Source organism: Penicillium vulpinum (genome assembly GCF_028829585.1).
Source record: "Penicillium vulpinum strain IBT 29486 chromosome Unknown utg000001l_segment0_segment0, whole genome shotgun sequence".
NCBI classification, from domain to species: domain Eukaryota; kingdom Fungi; phylum Ascomycota; class Eurotiomycetes; order Eurotiales; family Aspergillaceae; genus Penicillium; species Penicillium vulpinum.
Genome location: NW_026643241.1, coordinates 887,396 through 901,571, shown reverse-complemented (window position 1 = coordinate 901,571; position 14,176 = coordinate 887,396). Strand labels below are relative to the sequence as shown.

Sequence of the window (14,176 nt, the reverse complement as noted above, 5' to 3'; positions counted from 1 at the left end):
GGCCTCTGTAATCGCTGTATTACGACCTTCCACTAGGTATATAAAGTTCAAATTTAGAAATCTAGAATTATATTAGCTATATAAGTATATGCTTTAATTTTGAATCAAATCTAACGGATAGAAGTCGAGATGCCATTAATGTTTTGGCAGGATATATATTCTGGGTTGGTATATGAGTACTATTACATCTTTCTTAGTGAACTTCTGTAATTTATGAACTATCTAAATAACGCGCTTTTTGATAGTTTTAAACGTGATATAGAGAGACAACTAGCGATTGATTCTAAATCATTTAAATTAATAAAATATTACCTTCAGGATAAGGCTTAGAAACGGGGGTAAAACGAAGGGTAATTTTGAAAACCCTTTTAGGGGGTTCAACTTCTGAATTCTCGGCATATTTGTACTGCTTGGGGCCCATCCGCGAATTGGGTCCGGGTTGGGCTTTGGGCTTTGTGGGCTCTGCGGGAGTCTAGTGAATGCAATACATGAGAACTTGATACATATCTTAACAACAGTAGTCTATATAGAGTTTGTCTAATAGACCAATACTTTTTAGATGATATCTGGTTTATCTCAAAGAATAGTTATGACTGCGGCGTTGTGGTACATATTTGTAGCTTTTGTTGGAAAATAGCGCATTTTATGCATTCGCTTATGAACTATATCGCATGAAGTAGCACACCTTATTTGACCTTGTAAGGTTAGAATTTACATCCTGTGAACCACAAGCAGTAAAATGAAGCTTCGGATTTTATAGTGGTTTATGTTTTGAAGCCTCCATATTTTTCCACAGAAGTGATTATTAAAGGGGTCATAAATTCGAAGTTTCTCGCAAAATATATATCCTGAATGGCTTCAATCAATCATAACACTCAGTAGGTTCTCGATATCCTCTACCGTGATCTTCTTCTTCCTCACCCTTGCAAGGGACACTGTACAGGAGACAACATTCTTGATCTAAAACAACCAGTCAGCTTAGTTTCCTTTTGAGGTATGTGTTTGAACGAACTTGTCGGCCATTCAGAGGATGCCTCGACAAGGCGGAAAAGTCATCGGCTGTAAATTCGGACAGCTCTGATGTTTTCGCAACACTTGACAAGAAACTCTTCCACACTTCCTGTCGCTTGTTCGCATCAAGATCTGGGTAGTGAAGGGTGAAATGGATTCGGCCTGTAAGGAATCAGGAAATCCGTTAGCTGATCCAAAGGAGGAGGACACACCTATGGGAACTATGAACTTACTCATGAAAGCTGGGTCGATGTCGTGTTTCCTGTTTGTGGTGAGGATTGCTACGCCACGGAAACTATAGTTGATTTGTGAGTACAGACCCAATATGTGATAAAAACAAAAGGCTAGACTTACTATTCGAGTCGTCTGAGGAAAACGCTCACCAACGCATCCCGGGCTAGATCCTTACCACGCGTCGAAAGGAAGACATCTGCTTCATCAATTAGAAGAACGCAGCCCCATCGCCGTGTGATGTCTAAAATAACATTTAGGCGATTATCGACTTCATCAGGGTCGATTCCTAGTTCACCAGTTGCGACCACATACAGTGGGCGCTGAGTGACTTCGGCAACAGCCTCTGCAGTCAGTGTTTTCCCCACACCAGGACTTCCTGTCAGAAGGGCAATAAGACCTTGGCCCTTGTTAGCCACAATGTCATCAAAGACTGCATCATCCTGCCGGTGGCCTTGAACAAGCCCATGGATAAGCTGTCGGCGATTCTCTTCCATAACTAGTCTTTTGAAGGCATTGTGATTCCACTCAACTTCAGAAAGCGCCCTCACCGCAAGTTTGCACCAAACTTTCTGTGCAAAGCTGAAGCCGTTGATACATGAGTCACAAATCAATAATTGATCCTCGGACAAACTAGCAGAATCTAGCTTATCTGTTGAGTAGACCCAAGGCTCATTCAAATCCGACGAAGTGTTGTGAAAATAATACCCAGGAGGGTCGACCATGGTTCTTCCAAGAGCCTATAGATGTTGGTCAGCATCAGAAATCAAGTAACGAAAAACCATGCGCTAAAACCAACACTGAAATTTTCTGGAATTGACTTTCCATCTGGCAAAGTAACCTCCTTGACAGCATTTGTAATGGTATAGTCTCTGCAAGCAGGTTGTTCTAATAACGCGAGAAACTTCCTTCCTCGTGCAATGAGTCTTTCTCGGACTGCAAACTCTTGGTCATGGTGCTTTATCGGAAAGAAGGTTAGGCTACCTATCGTCCGAGAACCCTCATACTTGTCTATTTCCAATGTTACGGTTGCTGTACCGAAGTCTTCGCCATCATGCTTAATGACCTGGCCATTCGCCGAGAAGTAGAAGGTACCATTTGGACGTGTCTTGTACTCCGAATTCTTCAAATTCAAGGCCTGCTCCTCGAAAAGAGTACCAAATCGGGGCGCAATAATTACTTCCCTTGGTGGGAAGATAGCCCAAAGAAGATCCCAGGTAATTTGCTTTTCCTCTAGAAGGGACTTTAGGCTGACAATCGTGCTTGCATAGTCCTCTTCAACAAAACGCAGAGCTGTTCCGATATCGTTGATCAGATGTTGATTAGGAGACGTCTTTTGCTTTTCCTCCTCTTTGATTCGAATCAGATCCGGCGCGGCCCAAAATAAGAGCTCTGGGGTGGCCTGAAAAAGTTTGGTTAGTCTTCCCATATTCTAATATATCCAAATTCTGCTTTAAGGCTTCAGACTAACAATTGGAGGAGACTTGTTCAGCTCCAGACCCTCGATCCCTTTAAAAAGATCGCGAAATAAGTTTTGCAGCAAAGGTGACCGGATATCGATCTCTGTGTGGGAGACCATGCCTTGTTTCGTGATAACTCGGCGAACGACCATTGCAGTCTTGCTAAAACGATCGGGCTTGGCCTTTGCTTTCGCGGTCTTCACAAAATGAACCTGTCGGTCCTTCCTTGATTGGAGTTTAATGGGCACGATTTCACTAGGGTTGCTGCAGGATTCAGTCCTTACCTGCTATATCTAGTTGGCACAATATTCAAGTTAGCATGAGCGGTCAACTTTGTTCTAAAGGCTACAGCTTCAAGTTTCTCACATCTGATCAACGCGCAATAAGCGCTGCGATTTGTTGCCATGGTCGGTCATAACACGCTGAATTGAAGTCTTTGGAGGTTCTTCAGAGGCGGTTTTCGCTGGTATGCCAGACGCTGTCTGGTCCGCCATATTGCTAACTTTTAAGGCAAATAGAAGAGACAATCAATCTTTTGGGGCAAAGTGTGGGTGAGAAGAGCCGAGCCCCTCGGTGTTTACAAGAAGTGTCGAGGCGGGACGATCGACGGGGACGGGCATTATCTAGTATAGCTCCTTGACACCTATCCCCTGTCAAAACCGTCAGCGCTTGTAACGCGACATGCATCCTAGCCTATTGGGTGATGTAAATGTAACAGCTGATTGGATAGCTCTCATATATTTTGCCAAGAGGCTACGTGGAGTGGCGATCGATTATAGCGTTGGCTCACAAATACGTACCTAATGAGGCTCTAATAAACAGCGAAAAGCCCCAGAGTTATGTACCTCCAGGGCTACTAGGCCTTCCTATTAACCAATTCAACTCTCAAGGCAGAAGCTCTAGTCTTTAACTAGCTTAATGATGGGCTTTGTCTAGTCTGCAATAATACTAACCATTAAGGTAAATAGAAGGCGAGAGTAATTTTAGTAAAAGCTAAGTACCGGAACAACAAGACGAGCCATAACTAGTGCTTACTAGTAGTGTGTAATGATCGGCGGTGAAAGGGGCGGGGGCCGATATCTCGTATAGCTCCTTAGCGCCTATTATTCCTGTTAAAAGCGTCAGCACTTGTGACGAGTCATGCATCTTAGCCTGTTCGGTTCCATAATTGATTGGATGGATAGCTTTCTAACATATTGCGTGGAGCGGGAACCCGTGGACTGATTCTTGACCTTTTGTCAGCAGTGAGGTACTAACAGTTGATGATAGATTGGGCTTTTTATTGACTACATATCATTCCATCTTTGAGATACGAGCTCTAGTCCACTGACCGGCCCAAAATGCCCGAGAATGCTACTGAGGACGTTGGAGCGACAGGAGGCTCTGCAGCATTTGCGCGTGCGCTGGATGAATATATCAACAAACCCCGATCAACGAAGAGCAAAACACGACAATTCTTCCAAAAATTGCAGGAGCAACAACGCTCTGGGGTACCAATAGCTGGTGCGATCAAGAACGATATCATCCAGTTGGAGCGCCAAGCGGACGACCGCACGGCAGCTCGTGCAGCTCGCAAAATCTTGGGACCTGTAGTGCAAGTTCTGAGTGCTTATTCAGGGATCGTCGATGTACTCGTCTCGGCAGACCCAATGCCCACGGCTATTATATGGGGCTGCTTGAGGTCTGCGATTGAGGGCTCTAAGCGGTTCCTCGAGCTTTACGATAAGATATCCGATCAAATCAAAAAATTGAACACTCACCTCGTCGTGCTTTCCGAATATGAAGAACTATTCGACCACTCATCCACGATGCGGGAGTTGTTGCAAACATCGTACATCGATATCATTCGCTTTTGGCGACGGGTCGACAAGGAGTGTAATCGCTGCGTGGCTAATCGTGCCCTTCGAGCGATGGCTAAGTTTAGCATCGAGAAAATTGATGGGATTGTCACAAGCATTGCAAATACTGCGGACAGCATGGGCCGACTTGTACCTGTCGTTCAGGAGCGCGTGGACAGAGGGGAGCGTGAGAATGCAGCCGAAGAGCGCCGACTTGCCGGTATCGCCCGAGAGGAACAGAAATTACTCCTCCAGATGTATGCGGAAGAGATGGAAAAGCGTAAAGAAGAAAGAAAAATGCAGAGGCAGGAAGAGGTGCGAAAGTGGCTGCGGGATGGGACCTTGCCGCTCAACGGGAGCAATTTCCGCCATCGCGACAATAAACTCGAGCGACGAAGCCCAGATACTTGTGATTGGTTATTTGAGCATCCCATCATGAAGGAATGGATGGATAGCAGTAGCCCAACTTCCCAGCTATGGGTGAAGGCTGCTCCAGGTGCTGGAAAGTCCGTATTGACTGCATACGCCGTTGAAAAGATGAATGAGATCAGCTCTAACGGATCGGCCGTCATCTACCAATACTTCACTTTTGATGAAGAGTTTCCATCTTTATTGGTATATCGGTGTCTTGCTGAGCAACTTGTAAATCAGCTGGGAAAACAGACCGGTGACATCCCCAAGGACATCCACAAATTCACACAGGAAGGCGCGACAACTGCGAACGTGGAAGACATCAAGCAATTTATCAAATTGCTTGTAGACGAAATGACCGTAACCTATGTCTTTTTGGACGGCCTTGACGAGGAGTGTGAAAAGGATGGTAGGAAGAAGGAGATTTTCAAAGTTCTGGAATTCTTGGGGGAATTGAGCCGTACAACACCAAACCGCCTGCGCTGTTGGTACAGCTCGCAACATCGCACCTGCCTTGACCCTCATCTCAAAGGCCTTCCATCAATTCATATCACTAAGGACCTTAACAGCTGTGACATCGAGAGGTATCTGTCACAGAGGATCACAGATTTGGACAGCTTCGAACTTGATGCAGGGTATACAAACTTGGTTCTTAGAGATCTACGCGAGAAAGCTGATGGATGCTTTCTGTGGGCTTCATTGATGTTAGAGTCAATGTCAGATGCTGTAACGCTAGGGATGATTCAACAGGTCATTAAGGATGGGCTCCCTGAAAGTTATGAGAGGTACTACCAGCGAAAGATGGAAAGCATCCAGCCTGCTCTGAGGGAATTTGTTTCGTATGTACCATTCCGAACTCTTGTGGGCCTGATTAGGAACCTTGCTAACTTCAGATTCCAGAATCCTTCTTGCCTGTATCGTACACGCGAAACGGCCTCTACGGTTGGACGAGCTTTGTGAATGTACAGCCATGGTGAAAGGTTATGAAGGACATGATATTGATAGGAGCCAGAAGATTGTCAAGAAAAGCAAAATTCTGGAGCTTTGTCAACCTCTTGTTCAAGTCCATGAGACTGAGGGCCCAGAAGGAAAAATTGCGATTTGCACTCTCACGCATGGTTCTGTCAAAAGCTTTCTCCTCAAAAACTCTGAAATTCTGATAGGCAACTCCAACCCGCCAGCATATTCTCTCACGAACGATGTAATGGCAAATATTTGCCAAAAGTATCTCTTGCAGCCACGTTATCAGCGCTTGCTTGCCAGGAAGGGCGAGACATTTGTCGACTGTGTTGAAGATGACATTATGAACCACCATCTTCTTTCTTACGCTGCCAAATATTGGGATAAGCATTTGGACGACGTCGGTTACTCATCGGAATTTGGCGAAAAGGCCTCCAGGCTCATTACTAGCCCCCAGTTTTTTACTTTATTGCAAATACAAAGTCTATTCATTGACGGTATGTAGCCATCCTCTTCCTTTCTCCTCGAAGACAAATTGACTCATGGATCTTTTAGGCCAGTTTCGCTTTTGGTATGATGGCTCACGCCCCTGGGCTGGGAGACATATTAAACGTGTTTTCCCTTACTGGCTGGAAAGTAATTGCGACGAGGCATTCGCAAGAGACTACGGGGCTTTTGTCGGAGAATGGGGACCTTTGCTGGACGGCGAGACTAGCTTCATGGGCGCCTACCAAGGTGAAATTGACAGATGTTTCTTTGGCGCATTGGGATCCCACAACTACCTCAACAAGGGTCCTAGCCGATACAAGAGTTTGATGTTCTCCGCAGATGATGATAGCCATATTGAAACACCCATTCGGTGCTTCGAAGGTGTTGATGAGACAGGAAAATTGCTGACAGTGCTGAAACTGGTGAAATTGTGAGTTATGAAAACTTCCTAGATTCGTTTCTGTTACGCAATGGCGAACGCTCACTAATAAAATACCTATAGAGAACGTGAAAGACTGGAGTTTTGCTGCGAGCATTGGTGTCTGAATGGTCGTCAGTCTAAGCTTCAAACAGTTGAAACCCTGTACGCGTCCTCCTCAATGTGGCCTCTCTATGAATACCCCTTGGCTAAGGAGGTTCCTGGTCGACCTCGCCTGGTTTCATTTACCAAGGACTTGCAATTCATGCGCATTGGATCCCAGGTGTTCATCAAAGGAGGTGATCATAAATATACGCAACTTTCTATCCTTAATCCGGAAGAAGATTACTTTGATGAGATGGCCAGCGATGGTAATTTTATTGCCGTGGGAACAAGACGACCTCTCTCCATGGGTGACGTCAAAGTCCCAGAGCAAATGGTTGGCGAAGAGGGGATAATTGATTATGCCGAAATCGTGATTCAGGAATTGGAAGAAACCGTGGAAGAATTGGACCAACGCACAAAAACAGGTTCAAATTCGACCCCGAATACTACGCAGCCAACGAGTATATTTACGAAAGATCATGAAAATGACAGCGATAGCGGCATGGGCACTAGTGATACCAGTGTCCTGTCTGCATTAGTATCGACGCTGGAAGAGCCTGAAAATTTGAACCAAACAACACAGAGAGAAAAAGCCTTGGAGCTCGCAACAGCGCAGTCAGGTTGTACAGATGACCTGTTAGAAGAATCTTCCGAATATGCCCACAACTCGGCCTATACTTCCTGGACTGAAGGATCCACTGATATCATGTCCGATGAGACGGAAGATGAAGAGCAATGGAATGATTGGGATCATGAGAAGTTGGCTCTGGAAGAGCTCGACATTGAGGACAGAGGAAGCTTTATCGGGAGCGACGGCAACGCATCACTGCTCGATGCTGGTGTGGAAAGTGTTCTTTCAGACTCAGATGATGAAAGCGACGGATTGAATGATAGAGATGATCTGATGCCAGCAGTTAGCGATGCGGATAATGCTGACGTCGAAAGTATGGATTCTGCGACGACATATAGTTTGTCTGACAACGAAGACGACTCGGAAAATGAAGACGGCGTTCAATTCGAAAATTTGATGATCGGCAACAAAACTATCAAGGCTGAGGGGACTCGCCGCACAAGCATTCGGGTGTATGACGCTACCAGAAAGGAACAGATCCCCGTCTTCCATTTCACCTGCTTTATCAAGAGTAGTCTGTTTGACTCGCCTCCGGTCTTCCATCCATCCAAACCCCTTTTGGTTTGGCCCCTTGGTGATGGGGAGGTTCTGTTTGCCAACTATCAGTACAACACCTACTTCACACGCGACCTATGTCGAACTGGATATCGCAGCTGTCACATCTTTGTCAAGGCATATTTCTCGCGTGACGGTCATCACGTCCACTTTGCAGCATTGGAGGCTCGCGAGAATGTCAAAAAGAATAAGAATGATGAGTCGCCGTCTATGCTGCTCAGCCTCCAGGTATCGACTCACAGACTGTCAGTGCGAAAGACAACCAACAGTCCACCTCTACTAATCTTCCGAACAACCCTTGAGCTCGGCAGCACCTCTAAATTATCTGTTTCAAAGCTACCCTACTTCCTCACTTGGACTGACAAGCACCTTTTCTTCACGACCAGTAATGACAGACTCGATCTCATCCGAATCCCTCTTTTCCGCCCGACAGCAAACACTAGCTCGCCTAGCACAGCGAGCCTTGATGTATGCTACCTGAAGAATCCAATATTCCTGCCACGGTCGGTGGAATCACGGGACATGTACTTCTTCCCAGCCCAGAAAAGCCCACAAACGACGTCGAGCAAGAAAACTGCAAACAAGTCCGCTATGTTGATACTTGGATCACACTGCTGTCTTCCGAGCCAGGGTGTGATAGTGCCCAGACACATCTGTCATCTTCCAATTGCCGTTTTGCTGCGCGAAGAAGACGACCTAGTCTGGACGTGTAAGCCGAGTACCGATGAGACGCAATATACCAACCCTGCGAGTGGGAGGCTGAAAGGGAAATTTGAGTCTTTTGACCACGAAGAAGACTGTGATATTGTGCCGTACCTATTCTGAGTGTAATTCTTAGCTCTACTTACAATATATTGAACTGCCTGGAAGCCAGAAATTTGGTTTATAATTGAACTCCGCTTAAGATACTAAGCGCCAAAGTAGGTGCCGGACGCATGCGAAGATAGCTTAGGCATTAAATCCTTTATTCCAAGGTTCTAATCAGAGCCCAGTTTGTTACAACCTATAGCCAGGAACATCAAATTAGATTAACACGCATCATCAAAGGTTCAATAAAATGTCTGCTCCAGAGCGGCCTTCAACTCCGGCGTTGCTTTACGATAGGCAACTAATTCCCCGTCCTCAATCAAGTCCTTCAAGGTCTTTTTCTGGTACCCTGGTATTTCCCAGATATTAGATCCGATCACGTTCTGCACCTCACCCGAACCCCAGACTCTCCGACAATACCATGCCAGCGCGAGAGGTCGACCTTGGTCCAAACGGATTTGCATTTGACGATCCGCTTCCTTTAGACTGTGTCGGAATACCGTAGGGGGAGCATTATGCTTCCTTTCCAGTGCTTTCGCAACATCCTGTCCTGTGACGCGCAGCTCTGATAGGCCGATGACAGTGTCCTGGAGTTGGGAGATGGGCGTTTGGGCGAAGATCGCCGCGTATGCGGCTGCAACGTATTCTCTTGTGCTATTAAAACGCAGACCTTATTAATATTTCCCGGTCGCAGAATAATACTGGATACGTTGATGTATACTAACCAAATGTTCACAATCTGGTGTTCGCTGTCCCCAGTGAAGACAATGCGATTCCCGGGAAGATCAACTCCAATCAGGCTAAAGTTCCAGCATATTAGCGTCAAATTCATGAATGCGATCCAAGATACAAGACCTACAACGAACTCAGAGAAGACTCCGCGAAATAGCCTGGCAAAATAATAGTGGTCGGGATGCCAGCATTCTTGGCGGCAATCTCGACTTCGAATTTCACTTTGTTCACTGGAACTCGTAGTCCCTGTTCATCGCAGCGGAACGCCAGATCTGAGGGCACGAAAAGCTTGACATTGGTGTGAGGTATAGCTTTCACAAATCCATGTTGACGCGCAACGCCTTCTTGACCAACCAGCGAGCTTTGGAATCCAAATTAGCGATCAGTTTATGAAGTCACTCCTAAATTGAGCATGATCAACTTACATTACAATGTCAACATCCTGTAACGCGGCTTCAAGCGCCTGTTGGTCTTCCACATCTACCTTGACCGAGGTGATACCTTCAGGAAGATCACTCACGTCGGAGCTGGGTCGATAGAGAACCTTGATAGGGGCTCCAGACTGTACGAGGGCGGCGAAGATAGTAGAGCTAACCCAGCCCCGGTGTCCATAGACAGCGATACGATTGTAAGTCATAGTTATAGTTTTAGTCTCAGCAGTGATAACGGTCTTGATCTGTTTACTACATTCCAATGGATATCATATTCATCTTATAGTCCGCTCAGAAAGACTTACGACACTCCTTCATGTTTGCATGGTTCACAAAGTCCATTATCTCCGATTTGCAAACTGAGCGATCAGGTTTATCTGCCAATCATAGTTGCTGCTGGCGATCAAAAGTACATGTTTGATTGTTTGCAGTATTTTGTAGTGTTTGTATGGAGTTTACATGTTTGCAGATTGTTTGCTACCGTTGGTTTGCCTAATATGAGCGAACTAACTAGTTAGTTAACTACGGACTACGTATAACACTCTCCCTTGAAACCGTCTGAACAGGGACCGGAGATTTAAGACGACCATTTGGTTAGAATCCCAACATGAGAGTTTCACGTTGACCTTTACACATTCTCGTCTTATCCATTTCAAAGCTTCTAAAAGATCTTAGGTATAAGTTGGAACAAAAAATGGTACTTATACTAATATCCTCCATTATCGAGTATCCAAATATTCAAAAAGATTATCGTTTATACAATGTATAATAGAGAACCCAAAATTTAGGGACATCATTAGGATCACTAATATTTTCAGGATCTCCTGTTGATCCGAATTAACTAATACTAGCACCCAACCTGTAGTTACGGTATGTAAATATGATGGAGACTACGTAGTAGTATCCAGAGCGAGAGGAGGGAGAGAGTTAGATTCCTAAAGGGAGCAAACTCCCGAACTATCTACTATCGAGGGTGAATGCCTAAGGCACCAAGGCATCCACAACAAAATATTATCATATCATAAACTTGGACCTGTATGCCCTGAATTCAATCCTACTCTATTACGGAGAAAATACCTATGAAAGAAAGCCAATTCCAAAGTAGTACCTAGATAATATATATTTCTCTCGCATGCCTCGAAAACTGCCCAGTTGGGCTTTCGTTATTTAAGTAGGCAAAAAATGGGGTGAGAGCCTAGTGAGAGAGAATCAATCCTTCGGCCCGGAGCGACGCACTGACCCTAACAATGTGAGAGCGGAAAATTATTGGGCGAAATTTTGCACTTGAGAAAGTCTGTCAGCATCTAAAGATGCACCCTTTGTGGAATGACTTTTGACTACTGGCTTTGCAATCTGTAGACCAGACCAAGATAATGAAATCGCATGACTGCGCGGGAGTTGTGGCGAAGCAGCGTACCGCAGCGCGCAGTTCGAAAACCCCTGCAACTGCCAATAGTTTCCTGCCACAGTATGCATGAATTTGACTACGTGTATGCCTTGAGAACTAGTCTCATTTTTGGGCAGACAAATAAAGAGCGCAAGTCGTCTCTAAATCTATTATTTAAGCGGAGCCTGCGTACGGTTGTTATTCCCATCGGCTTCGATTTTATGAACATGAGTAAAAAGTCTTCAAATCGATTTTCCTGTCCTAGGTGTGAGAGGAAAGATTTTCGGAGTCTGATTGCTGTCAAAACTCATTTCATAGAGGAGGGCCATGCTTTTCAGTGTCCTGTTTGCAAAATAAACTTCAAGGATGAGTTGGCGATTATACAACATTATCAAAAGTATGATAAGTCTGTTTCGTCCAGTATACCAAGTGATAGTCGCCGGATACTATCCCCAAGTGTGCCATCAAAAAATGCAGTGGCAACACCAGTTGTACAGTCGAAAGCTGTCCAAACAGATACCCCCGAGAGAGCCTCCAAACTCTCTAAACAGGGACCGGAGATTCAACACGGCCATTTGTCACATAACCTATTGGCTTATATGCCAGTATTGAACTTGGAAGGGGGCCTCATCACAGGTAAAGAGCCTCAAATCTACCTACCGATTAATCCAAGGCTTACATTCATTGCAACAGAAGGTTTACCAAATAGTACATCTGGCATCGCTCTTTATCCAGCATATATACATCCTCTGGAACAGAACCTCATCTTGCGATATCTACGCTCGAGGTGTCATTCATGGGATCGTCTTCAGACGGAAGGATATATCCTAGGTCCAGCATGCCTAAGAAACAAGAAACGCCCATGCAAAGGGTCCATTCAGACCTATCACTTTCGAGATACACCTCGCAGAGAGCTACAAGATCCAGGCAATATTTCTGCCATCGCCATTGACTGTGAGATGGTCGGAGTCAAAAATGGTCGCCAAGCACTCGCTTTTCTCAGTGCCATCAACTTTTTGACTGGCGAAGTTCTTATAAGTCGCTATGTTACTCCGACCGAGGAGGTACTTGACTGGAGGTCTGAGTTCAGTGGCGTGACACAGGCCATCATGACCAGCGCTGTTGCCTCTGGTGCAGCATTTAGAAACTGGCGAGAGGCGCGCGACAAATTATGGGATTTTATGGACGATTCGACTGTGTTGGTTGGTCATTCTCTCCACTATGATCTCGAAGTACTAGGCATATCTCATGCAAAAGTCGTCGACTCCGCGATCTTGACTGCTGAGACTGTCTTCCCATCCATCCCATCAACGAAGCCATTGACCCGCATGTGGGGGTTGAAAAGACTTGCGAAAGACCTCTTGGGCTTGGATATACAGACAGGCAGTTGCGGGCATAGTGCTTTAGAGGATGCACATGCAGCACGAGATGTCACCATCTGGTGCATCAGAAACCCGGAGGAACTTAAATTGTGGGCGGAAAAGGCTCGACTCCAGGAAGAGCAGAGACTCGCACCGAACCGAAAAAAATACGGCAAACGCAAGGGGAAGCTTCCTGCCACACAGTATACTCGAAGCTCGCAACATAATACTGAACATTATGATGACTACGAAAGTTTCCAATGGTCGGAGCTCGCGGAGGAGTTGGGATGGCCTGAAGGATATGATCCTTGGTCTGATTAATCCTATAACAGCGCTCGTGTATTTCCTGAAGTATGGAACATCTTTGAGTCATGCCTTCCCTCCTGAGCCACGTTGCTTTGTGTTGTTGATTGATTTTGGAATTATCCTTTCTTATTGCCTTTCAAATTTCGTTTCTAGTTCGCAGTCTACCTTCTTCTAGTACACGGTTCGTCAATTTAGCATTCCTAGCTATATTTGTTTTTAATATAAATCCTAAGCCCAAGTGTAAGAGCCAAGGAAGCAGAAATCGGCCTTTTTTAACCAGCATCCATAGGCTACGGATTAAAAGCATTGAAAATTAGCTCTTCTCGATTTGTGCTAGTATCCGCCCACTGACGCTGGCTAGGCGTAGCGGTCGCCTCTCAAATGGGGAGCTCGTTCTATGAGCTCGGAAAGAAAATTGCAGACTGATATTTCCAGAGTATTTCTACGTTGTATGTCGAAGAGCCCCTCGGTGGTTGGGATCCACACTCCGGAAGCTCAGATTCGAACATGTCATCATCATAAGATGAGTGATCATGTTGAGCAAATATTGGAAATATATCCAGTCATACGAGGAACAAAAAAAAAAGGTATTCTCCTCCGGCCCAGATATTTGATTAACTCTTTCAGCCCAAGTATCTCCGTACTACTGGCAAGCCCTGCTCAAAATGTGATTGGGGTCAGAGCAGGTTGACCAGAAGCCAAGGATGGATAAGGCTCCTATCATCTATTATGGAGCTATAGCCTCTCGCAGTGTGGTGATCAAAGACGGACTTGTCCGTGGGACGATCTGCCTTGAAATAGAAGCCGCAGGATTTGATGCACACATTTCCCTGTGTTATAATCCGCGGAATCTCATATTACACTGAGTATCATGAGAGCGACCGTTGGCAACCATTTGCTGCCGGAGCGGCAGCCGCATGCGCGAAAGAATTGTTAGACCACGTACATACTGAGGACGTTGATCCCGAGTCGGTGGTGAAAGATGCTCTTCACCGGGTCCGTGATAAAGTAAGAAACTCATTGAAATTCAAATCTGTATCGAC

At 45.5% G+C, this 14,176-nt stretch overlaps 4 protein-coding genes across 4 annotated transcripts; 2 read left to right on the top strand and 2 right to left on the bottom strand.

The window, feature by feature from the left end:
• Positions 1-858: 858 nt before the first annotated feature.
• Positions 859-2,854, bottom strand: N7479_000336 (ATP-binding protein; the record flags this gene model as incomplete). Its single annotated transcript, XM_057248034.1, has 6 exons — positions 859-960; positions 1,013-1,173; positions 1,245-1,306; positions 1,366-1,982; positions 2,042-2,644; positions 2,714-2,854. The coding sequence occupies 6 exons, from the start codon at positions 2,852-2,854 to the stop codon at positions 859-861; spliced, it is 1,686 nt and encodes a 561-aa protein (XP_057112466.1).
• A 1,188-nt stretch (positions 2,855-4,042) lies between these two features.
• N7479_000335 (uncharacterized protein) lies at positions 4,043-8,934 on the top strand (the record flags this gene model as incomplete). The annotated part of the gene is made up of 4 exons (XM_057248033.1): positions 4,043-5,790; positions 5,852-6,408; positions 6,467-6,830; positions 6,903-8,934. 4 exons carry the CDS (start codon positions 4,043-4,045, stop codon positions 8,932-8,934), a joined length of 4,701 nt encoding a protein of 1,566 aa, XP_057112465.1.
• Positions 8,935-9,158: 224 nt separating this feature from the next.
• N7479_000334 (uncharacterized protein) lies at positions 9,159-10,285 on the bottom strand (the record flags this gene model as incomplete). The annotated part of the gene is made up of 4 exons (XM_057248032.1): positions 9,159-9,570; positions 9,642-9,716; positions 9,776-10,009; positions 10,074-10,285. 4 exons carry the CDS (start codon positions 10,283-10,285, stop codon positions 9,159-9,161), a joined length of 933 nt encoding a protein of 310 aa, XP_057112464.1.
• A 2,140-nt stretch (positions 10,286-12,425) lies between these two features.
• On the top strand, positions 12,426-13,148 carry N7479_000333 (3'-5' exonuclease; the record flags this gene model as incomplete). Its single annotated transcript, XM_057248031.1, has 1 exon — positions 12,426-13,148. The coding sequence occupies one exon, from the start codon at positions 12,426-12,428 to the stop codon at positions 13,146-13,148; it is 723 nt and encodes a 240-aa protein (XP_057112463.1).
• Positions 13,149-14,176: the final 1,028 nt, after the last annotated feature.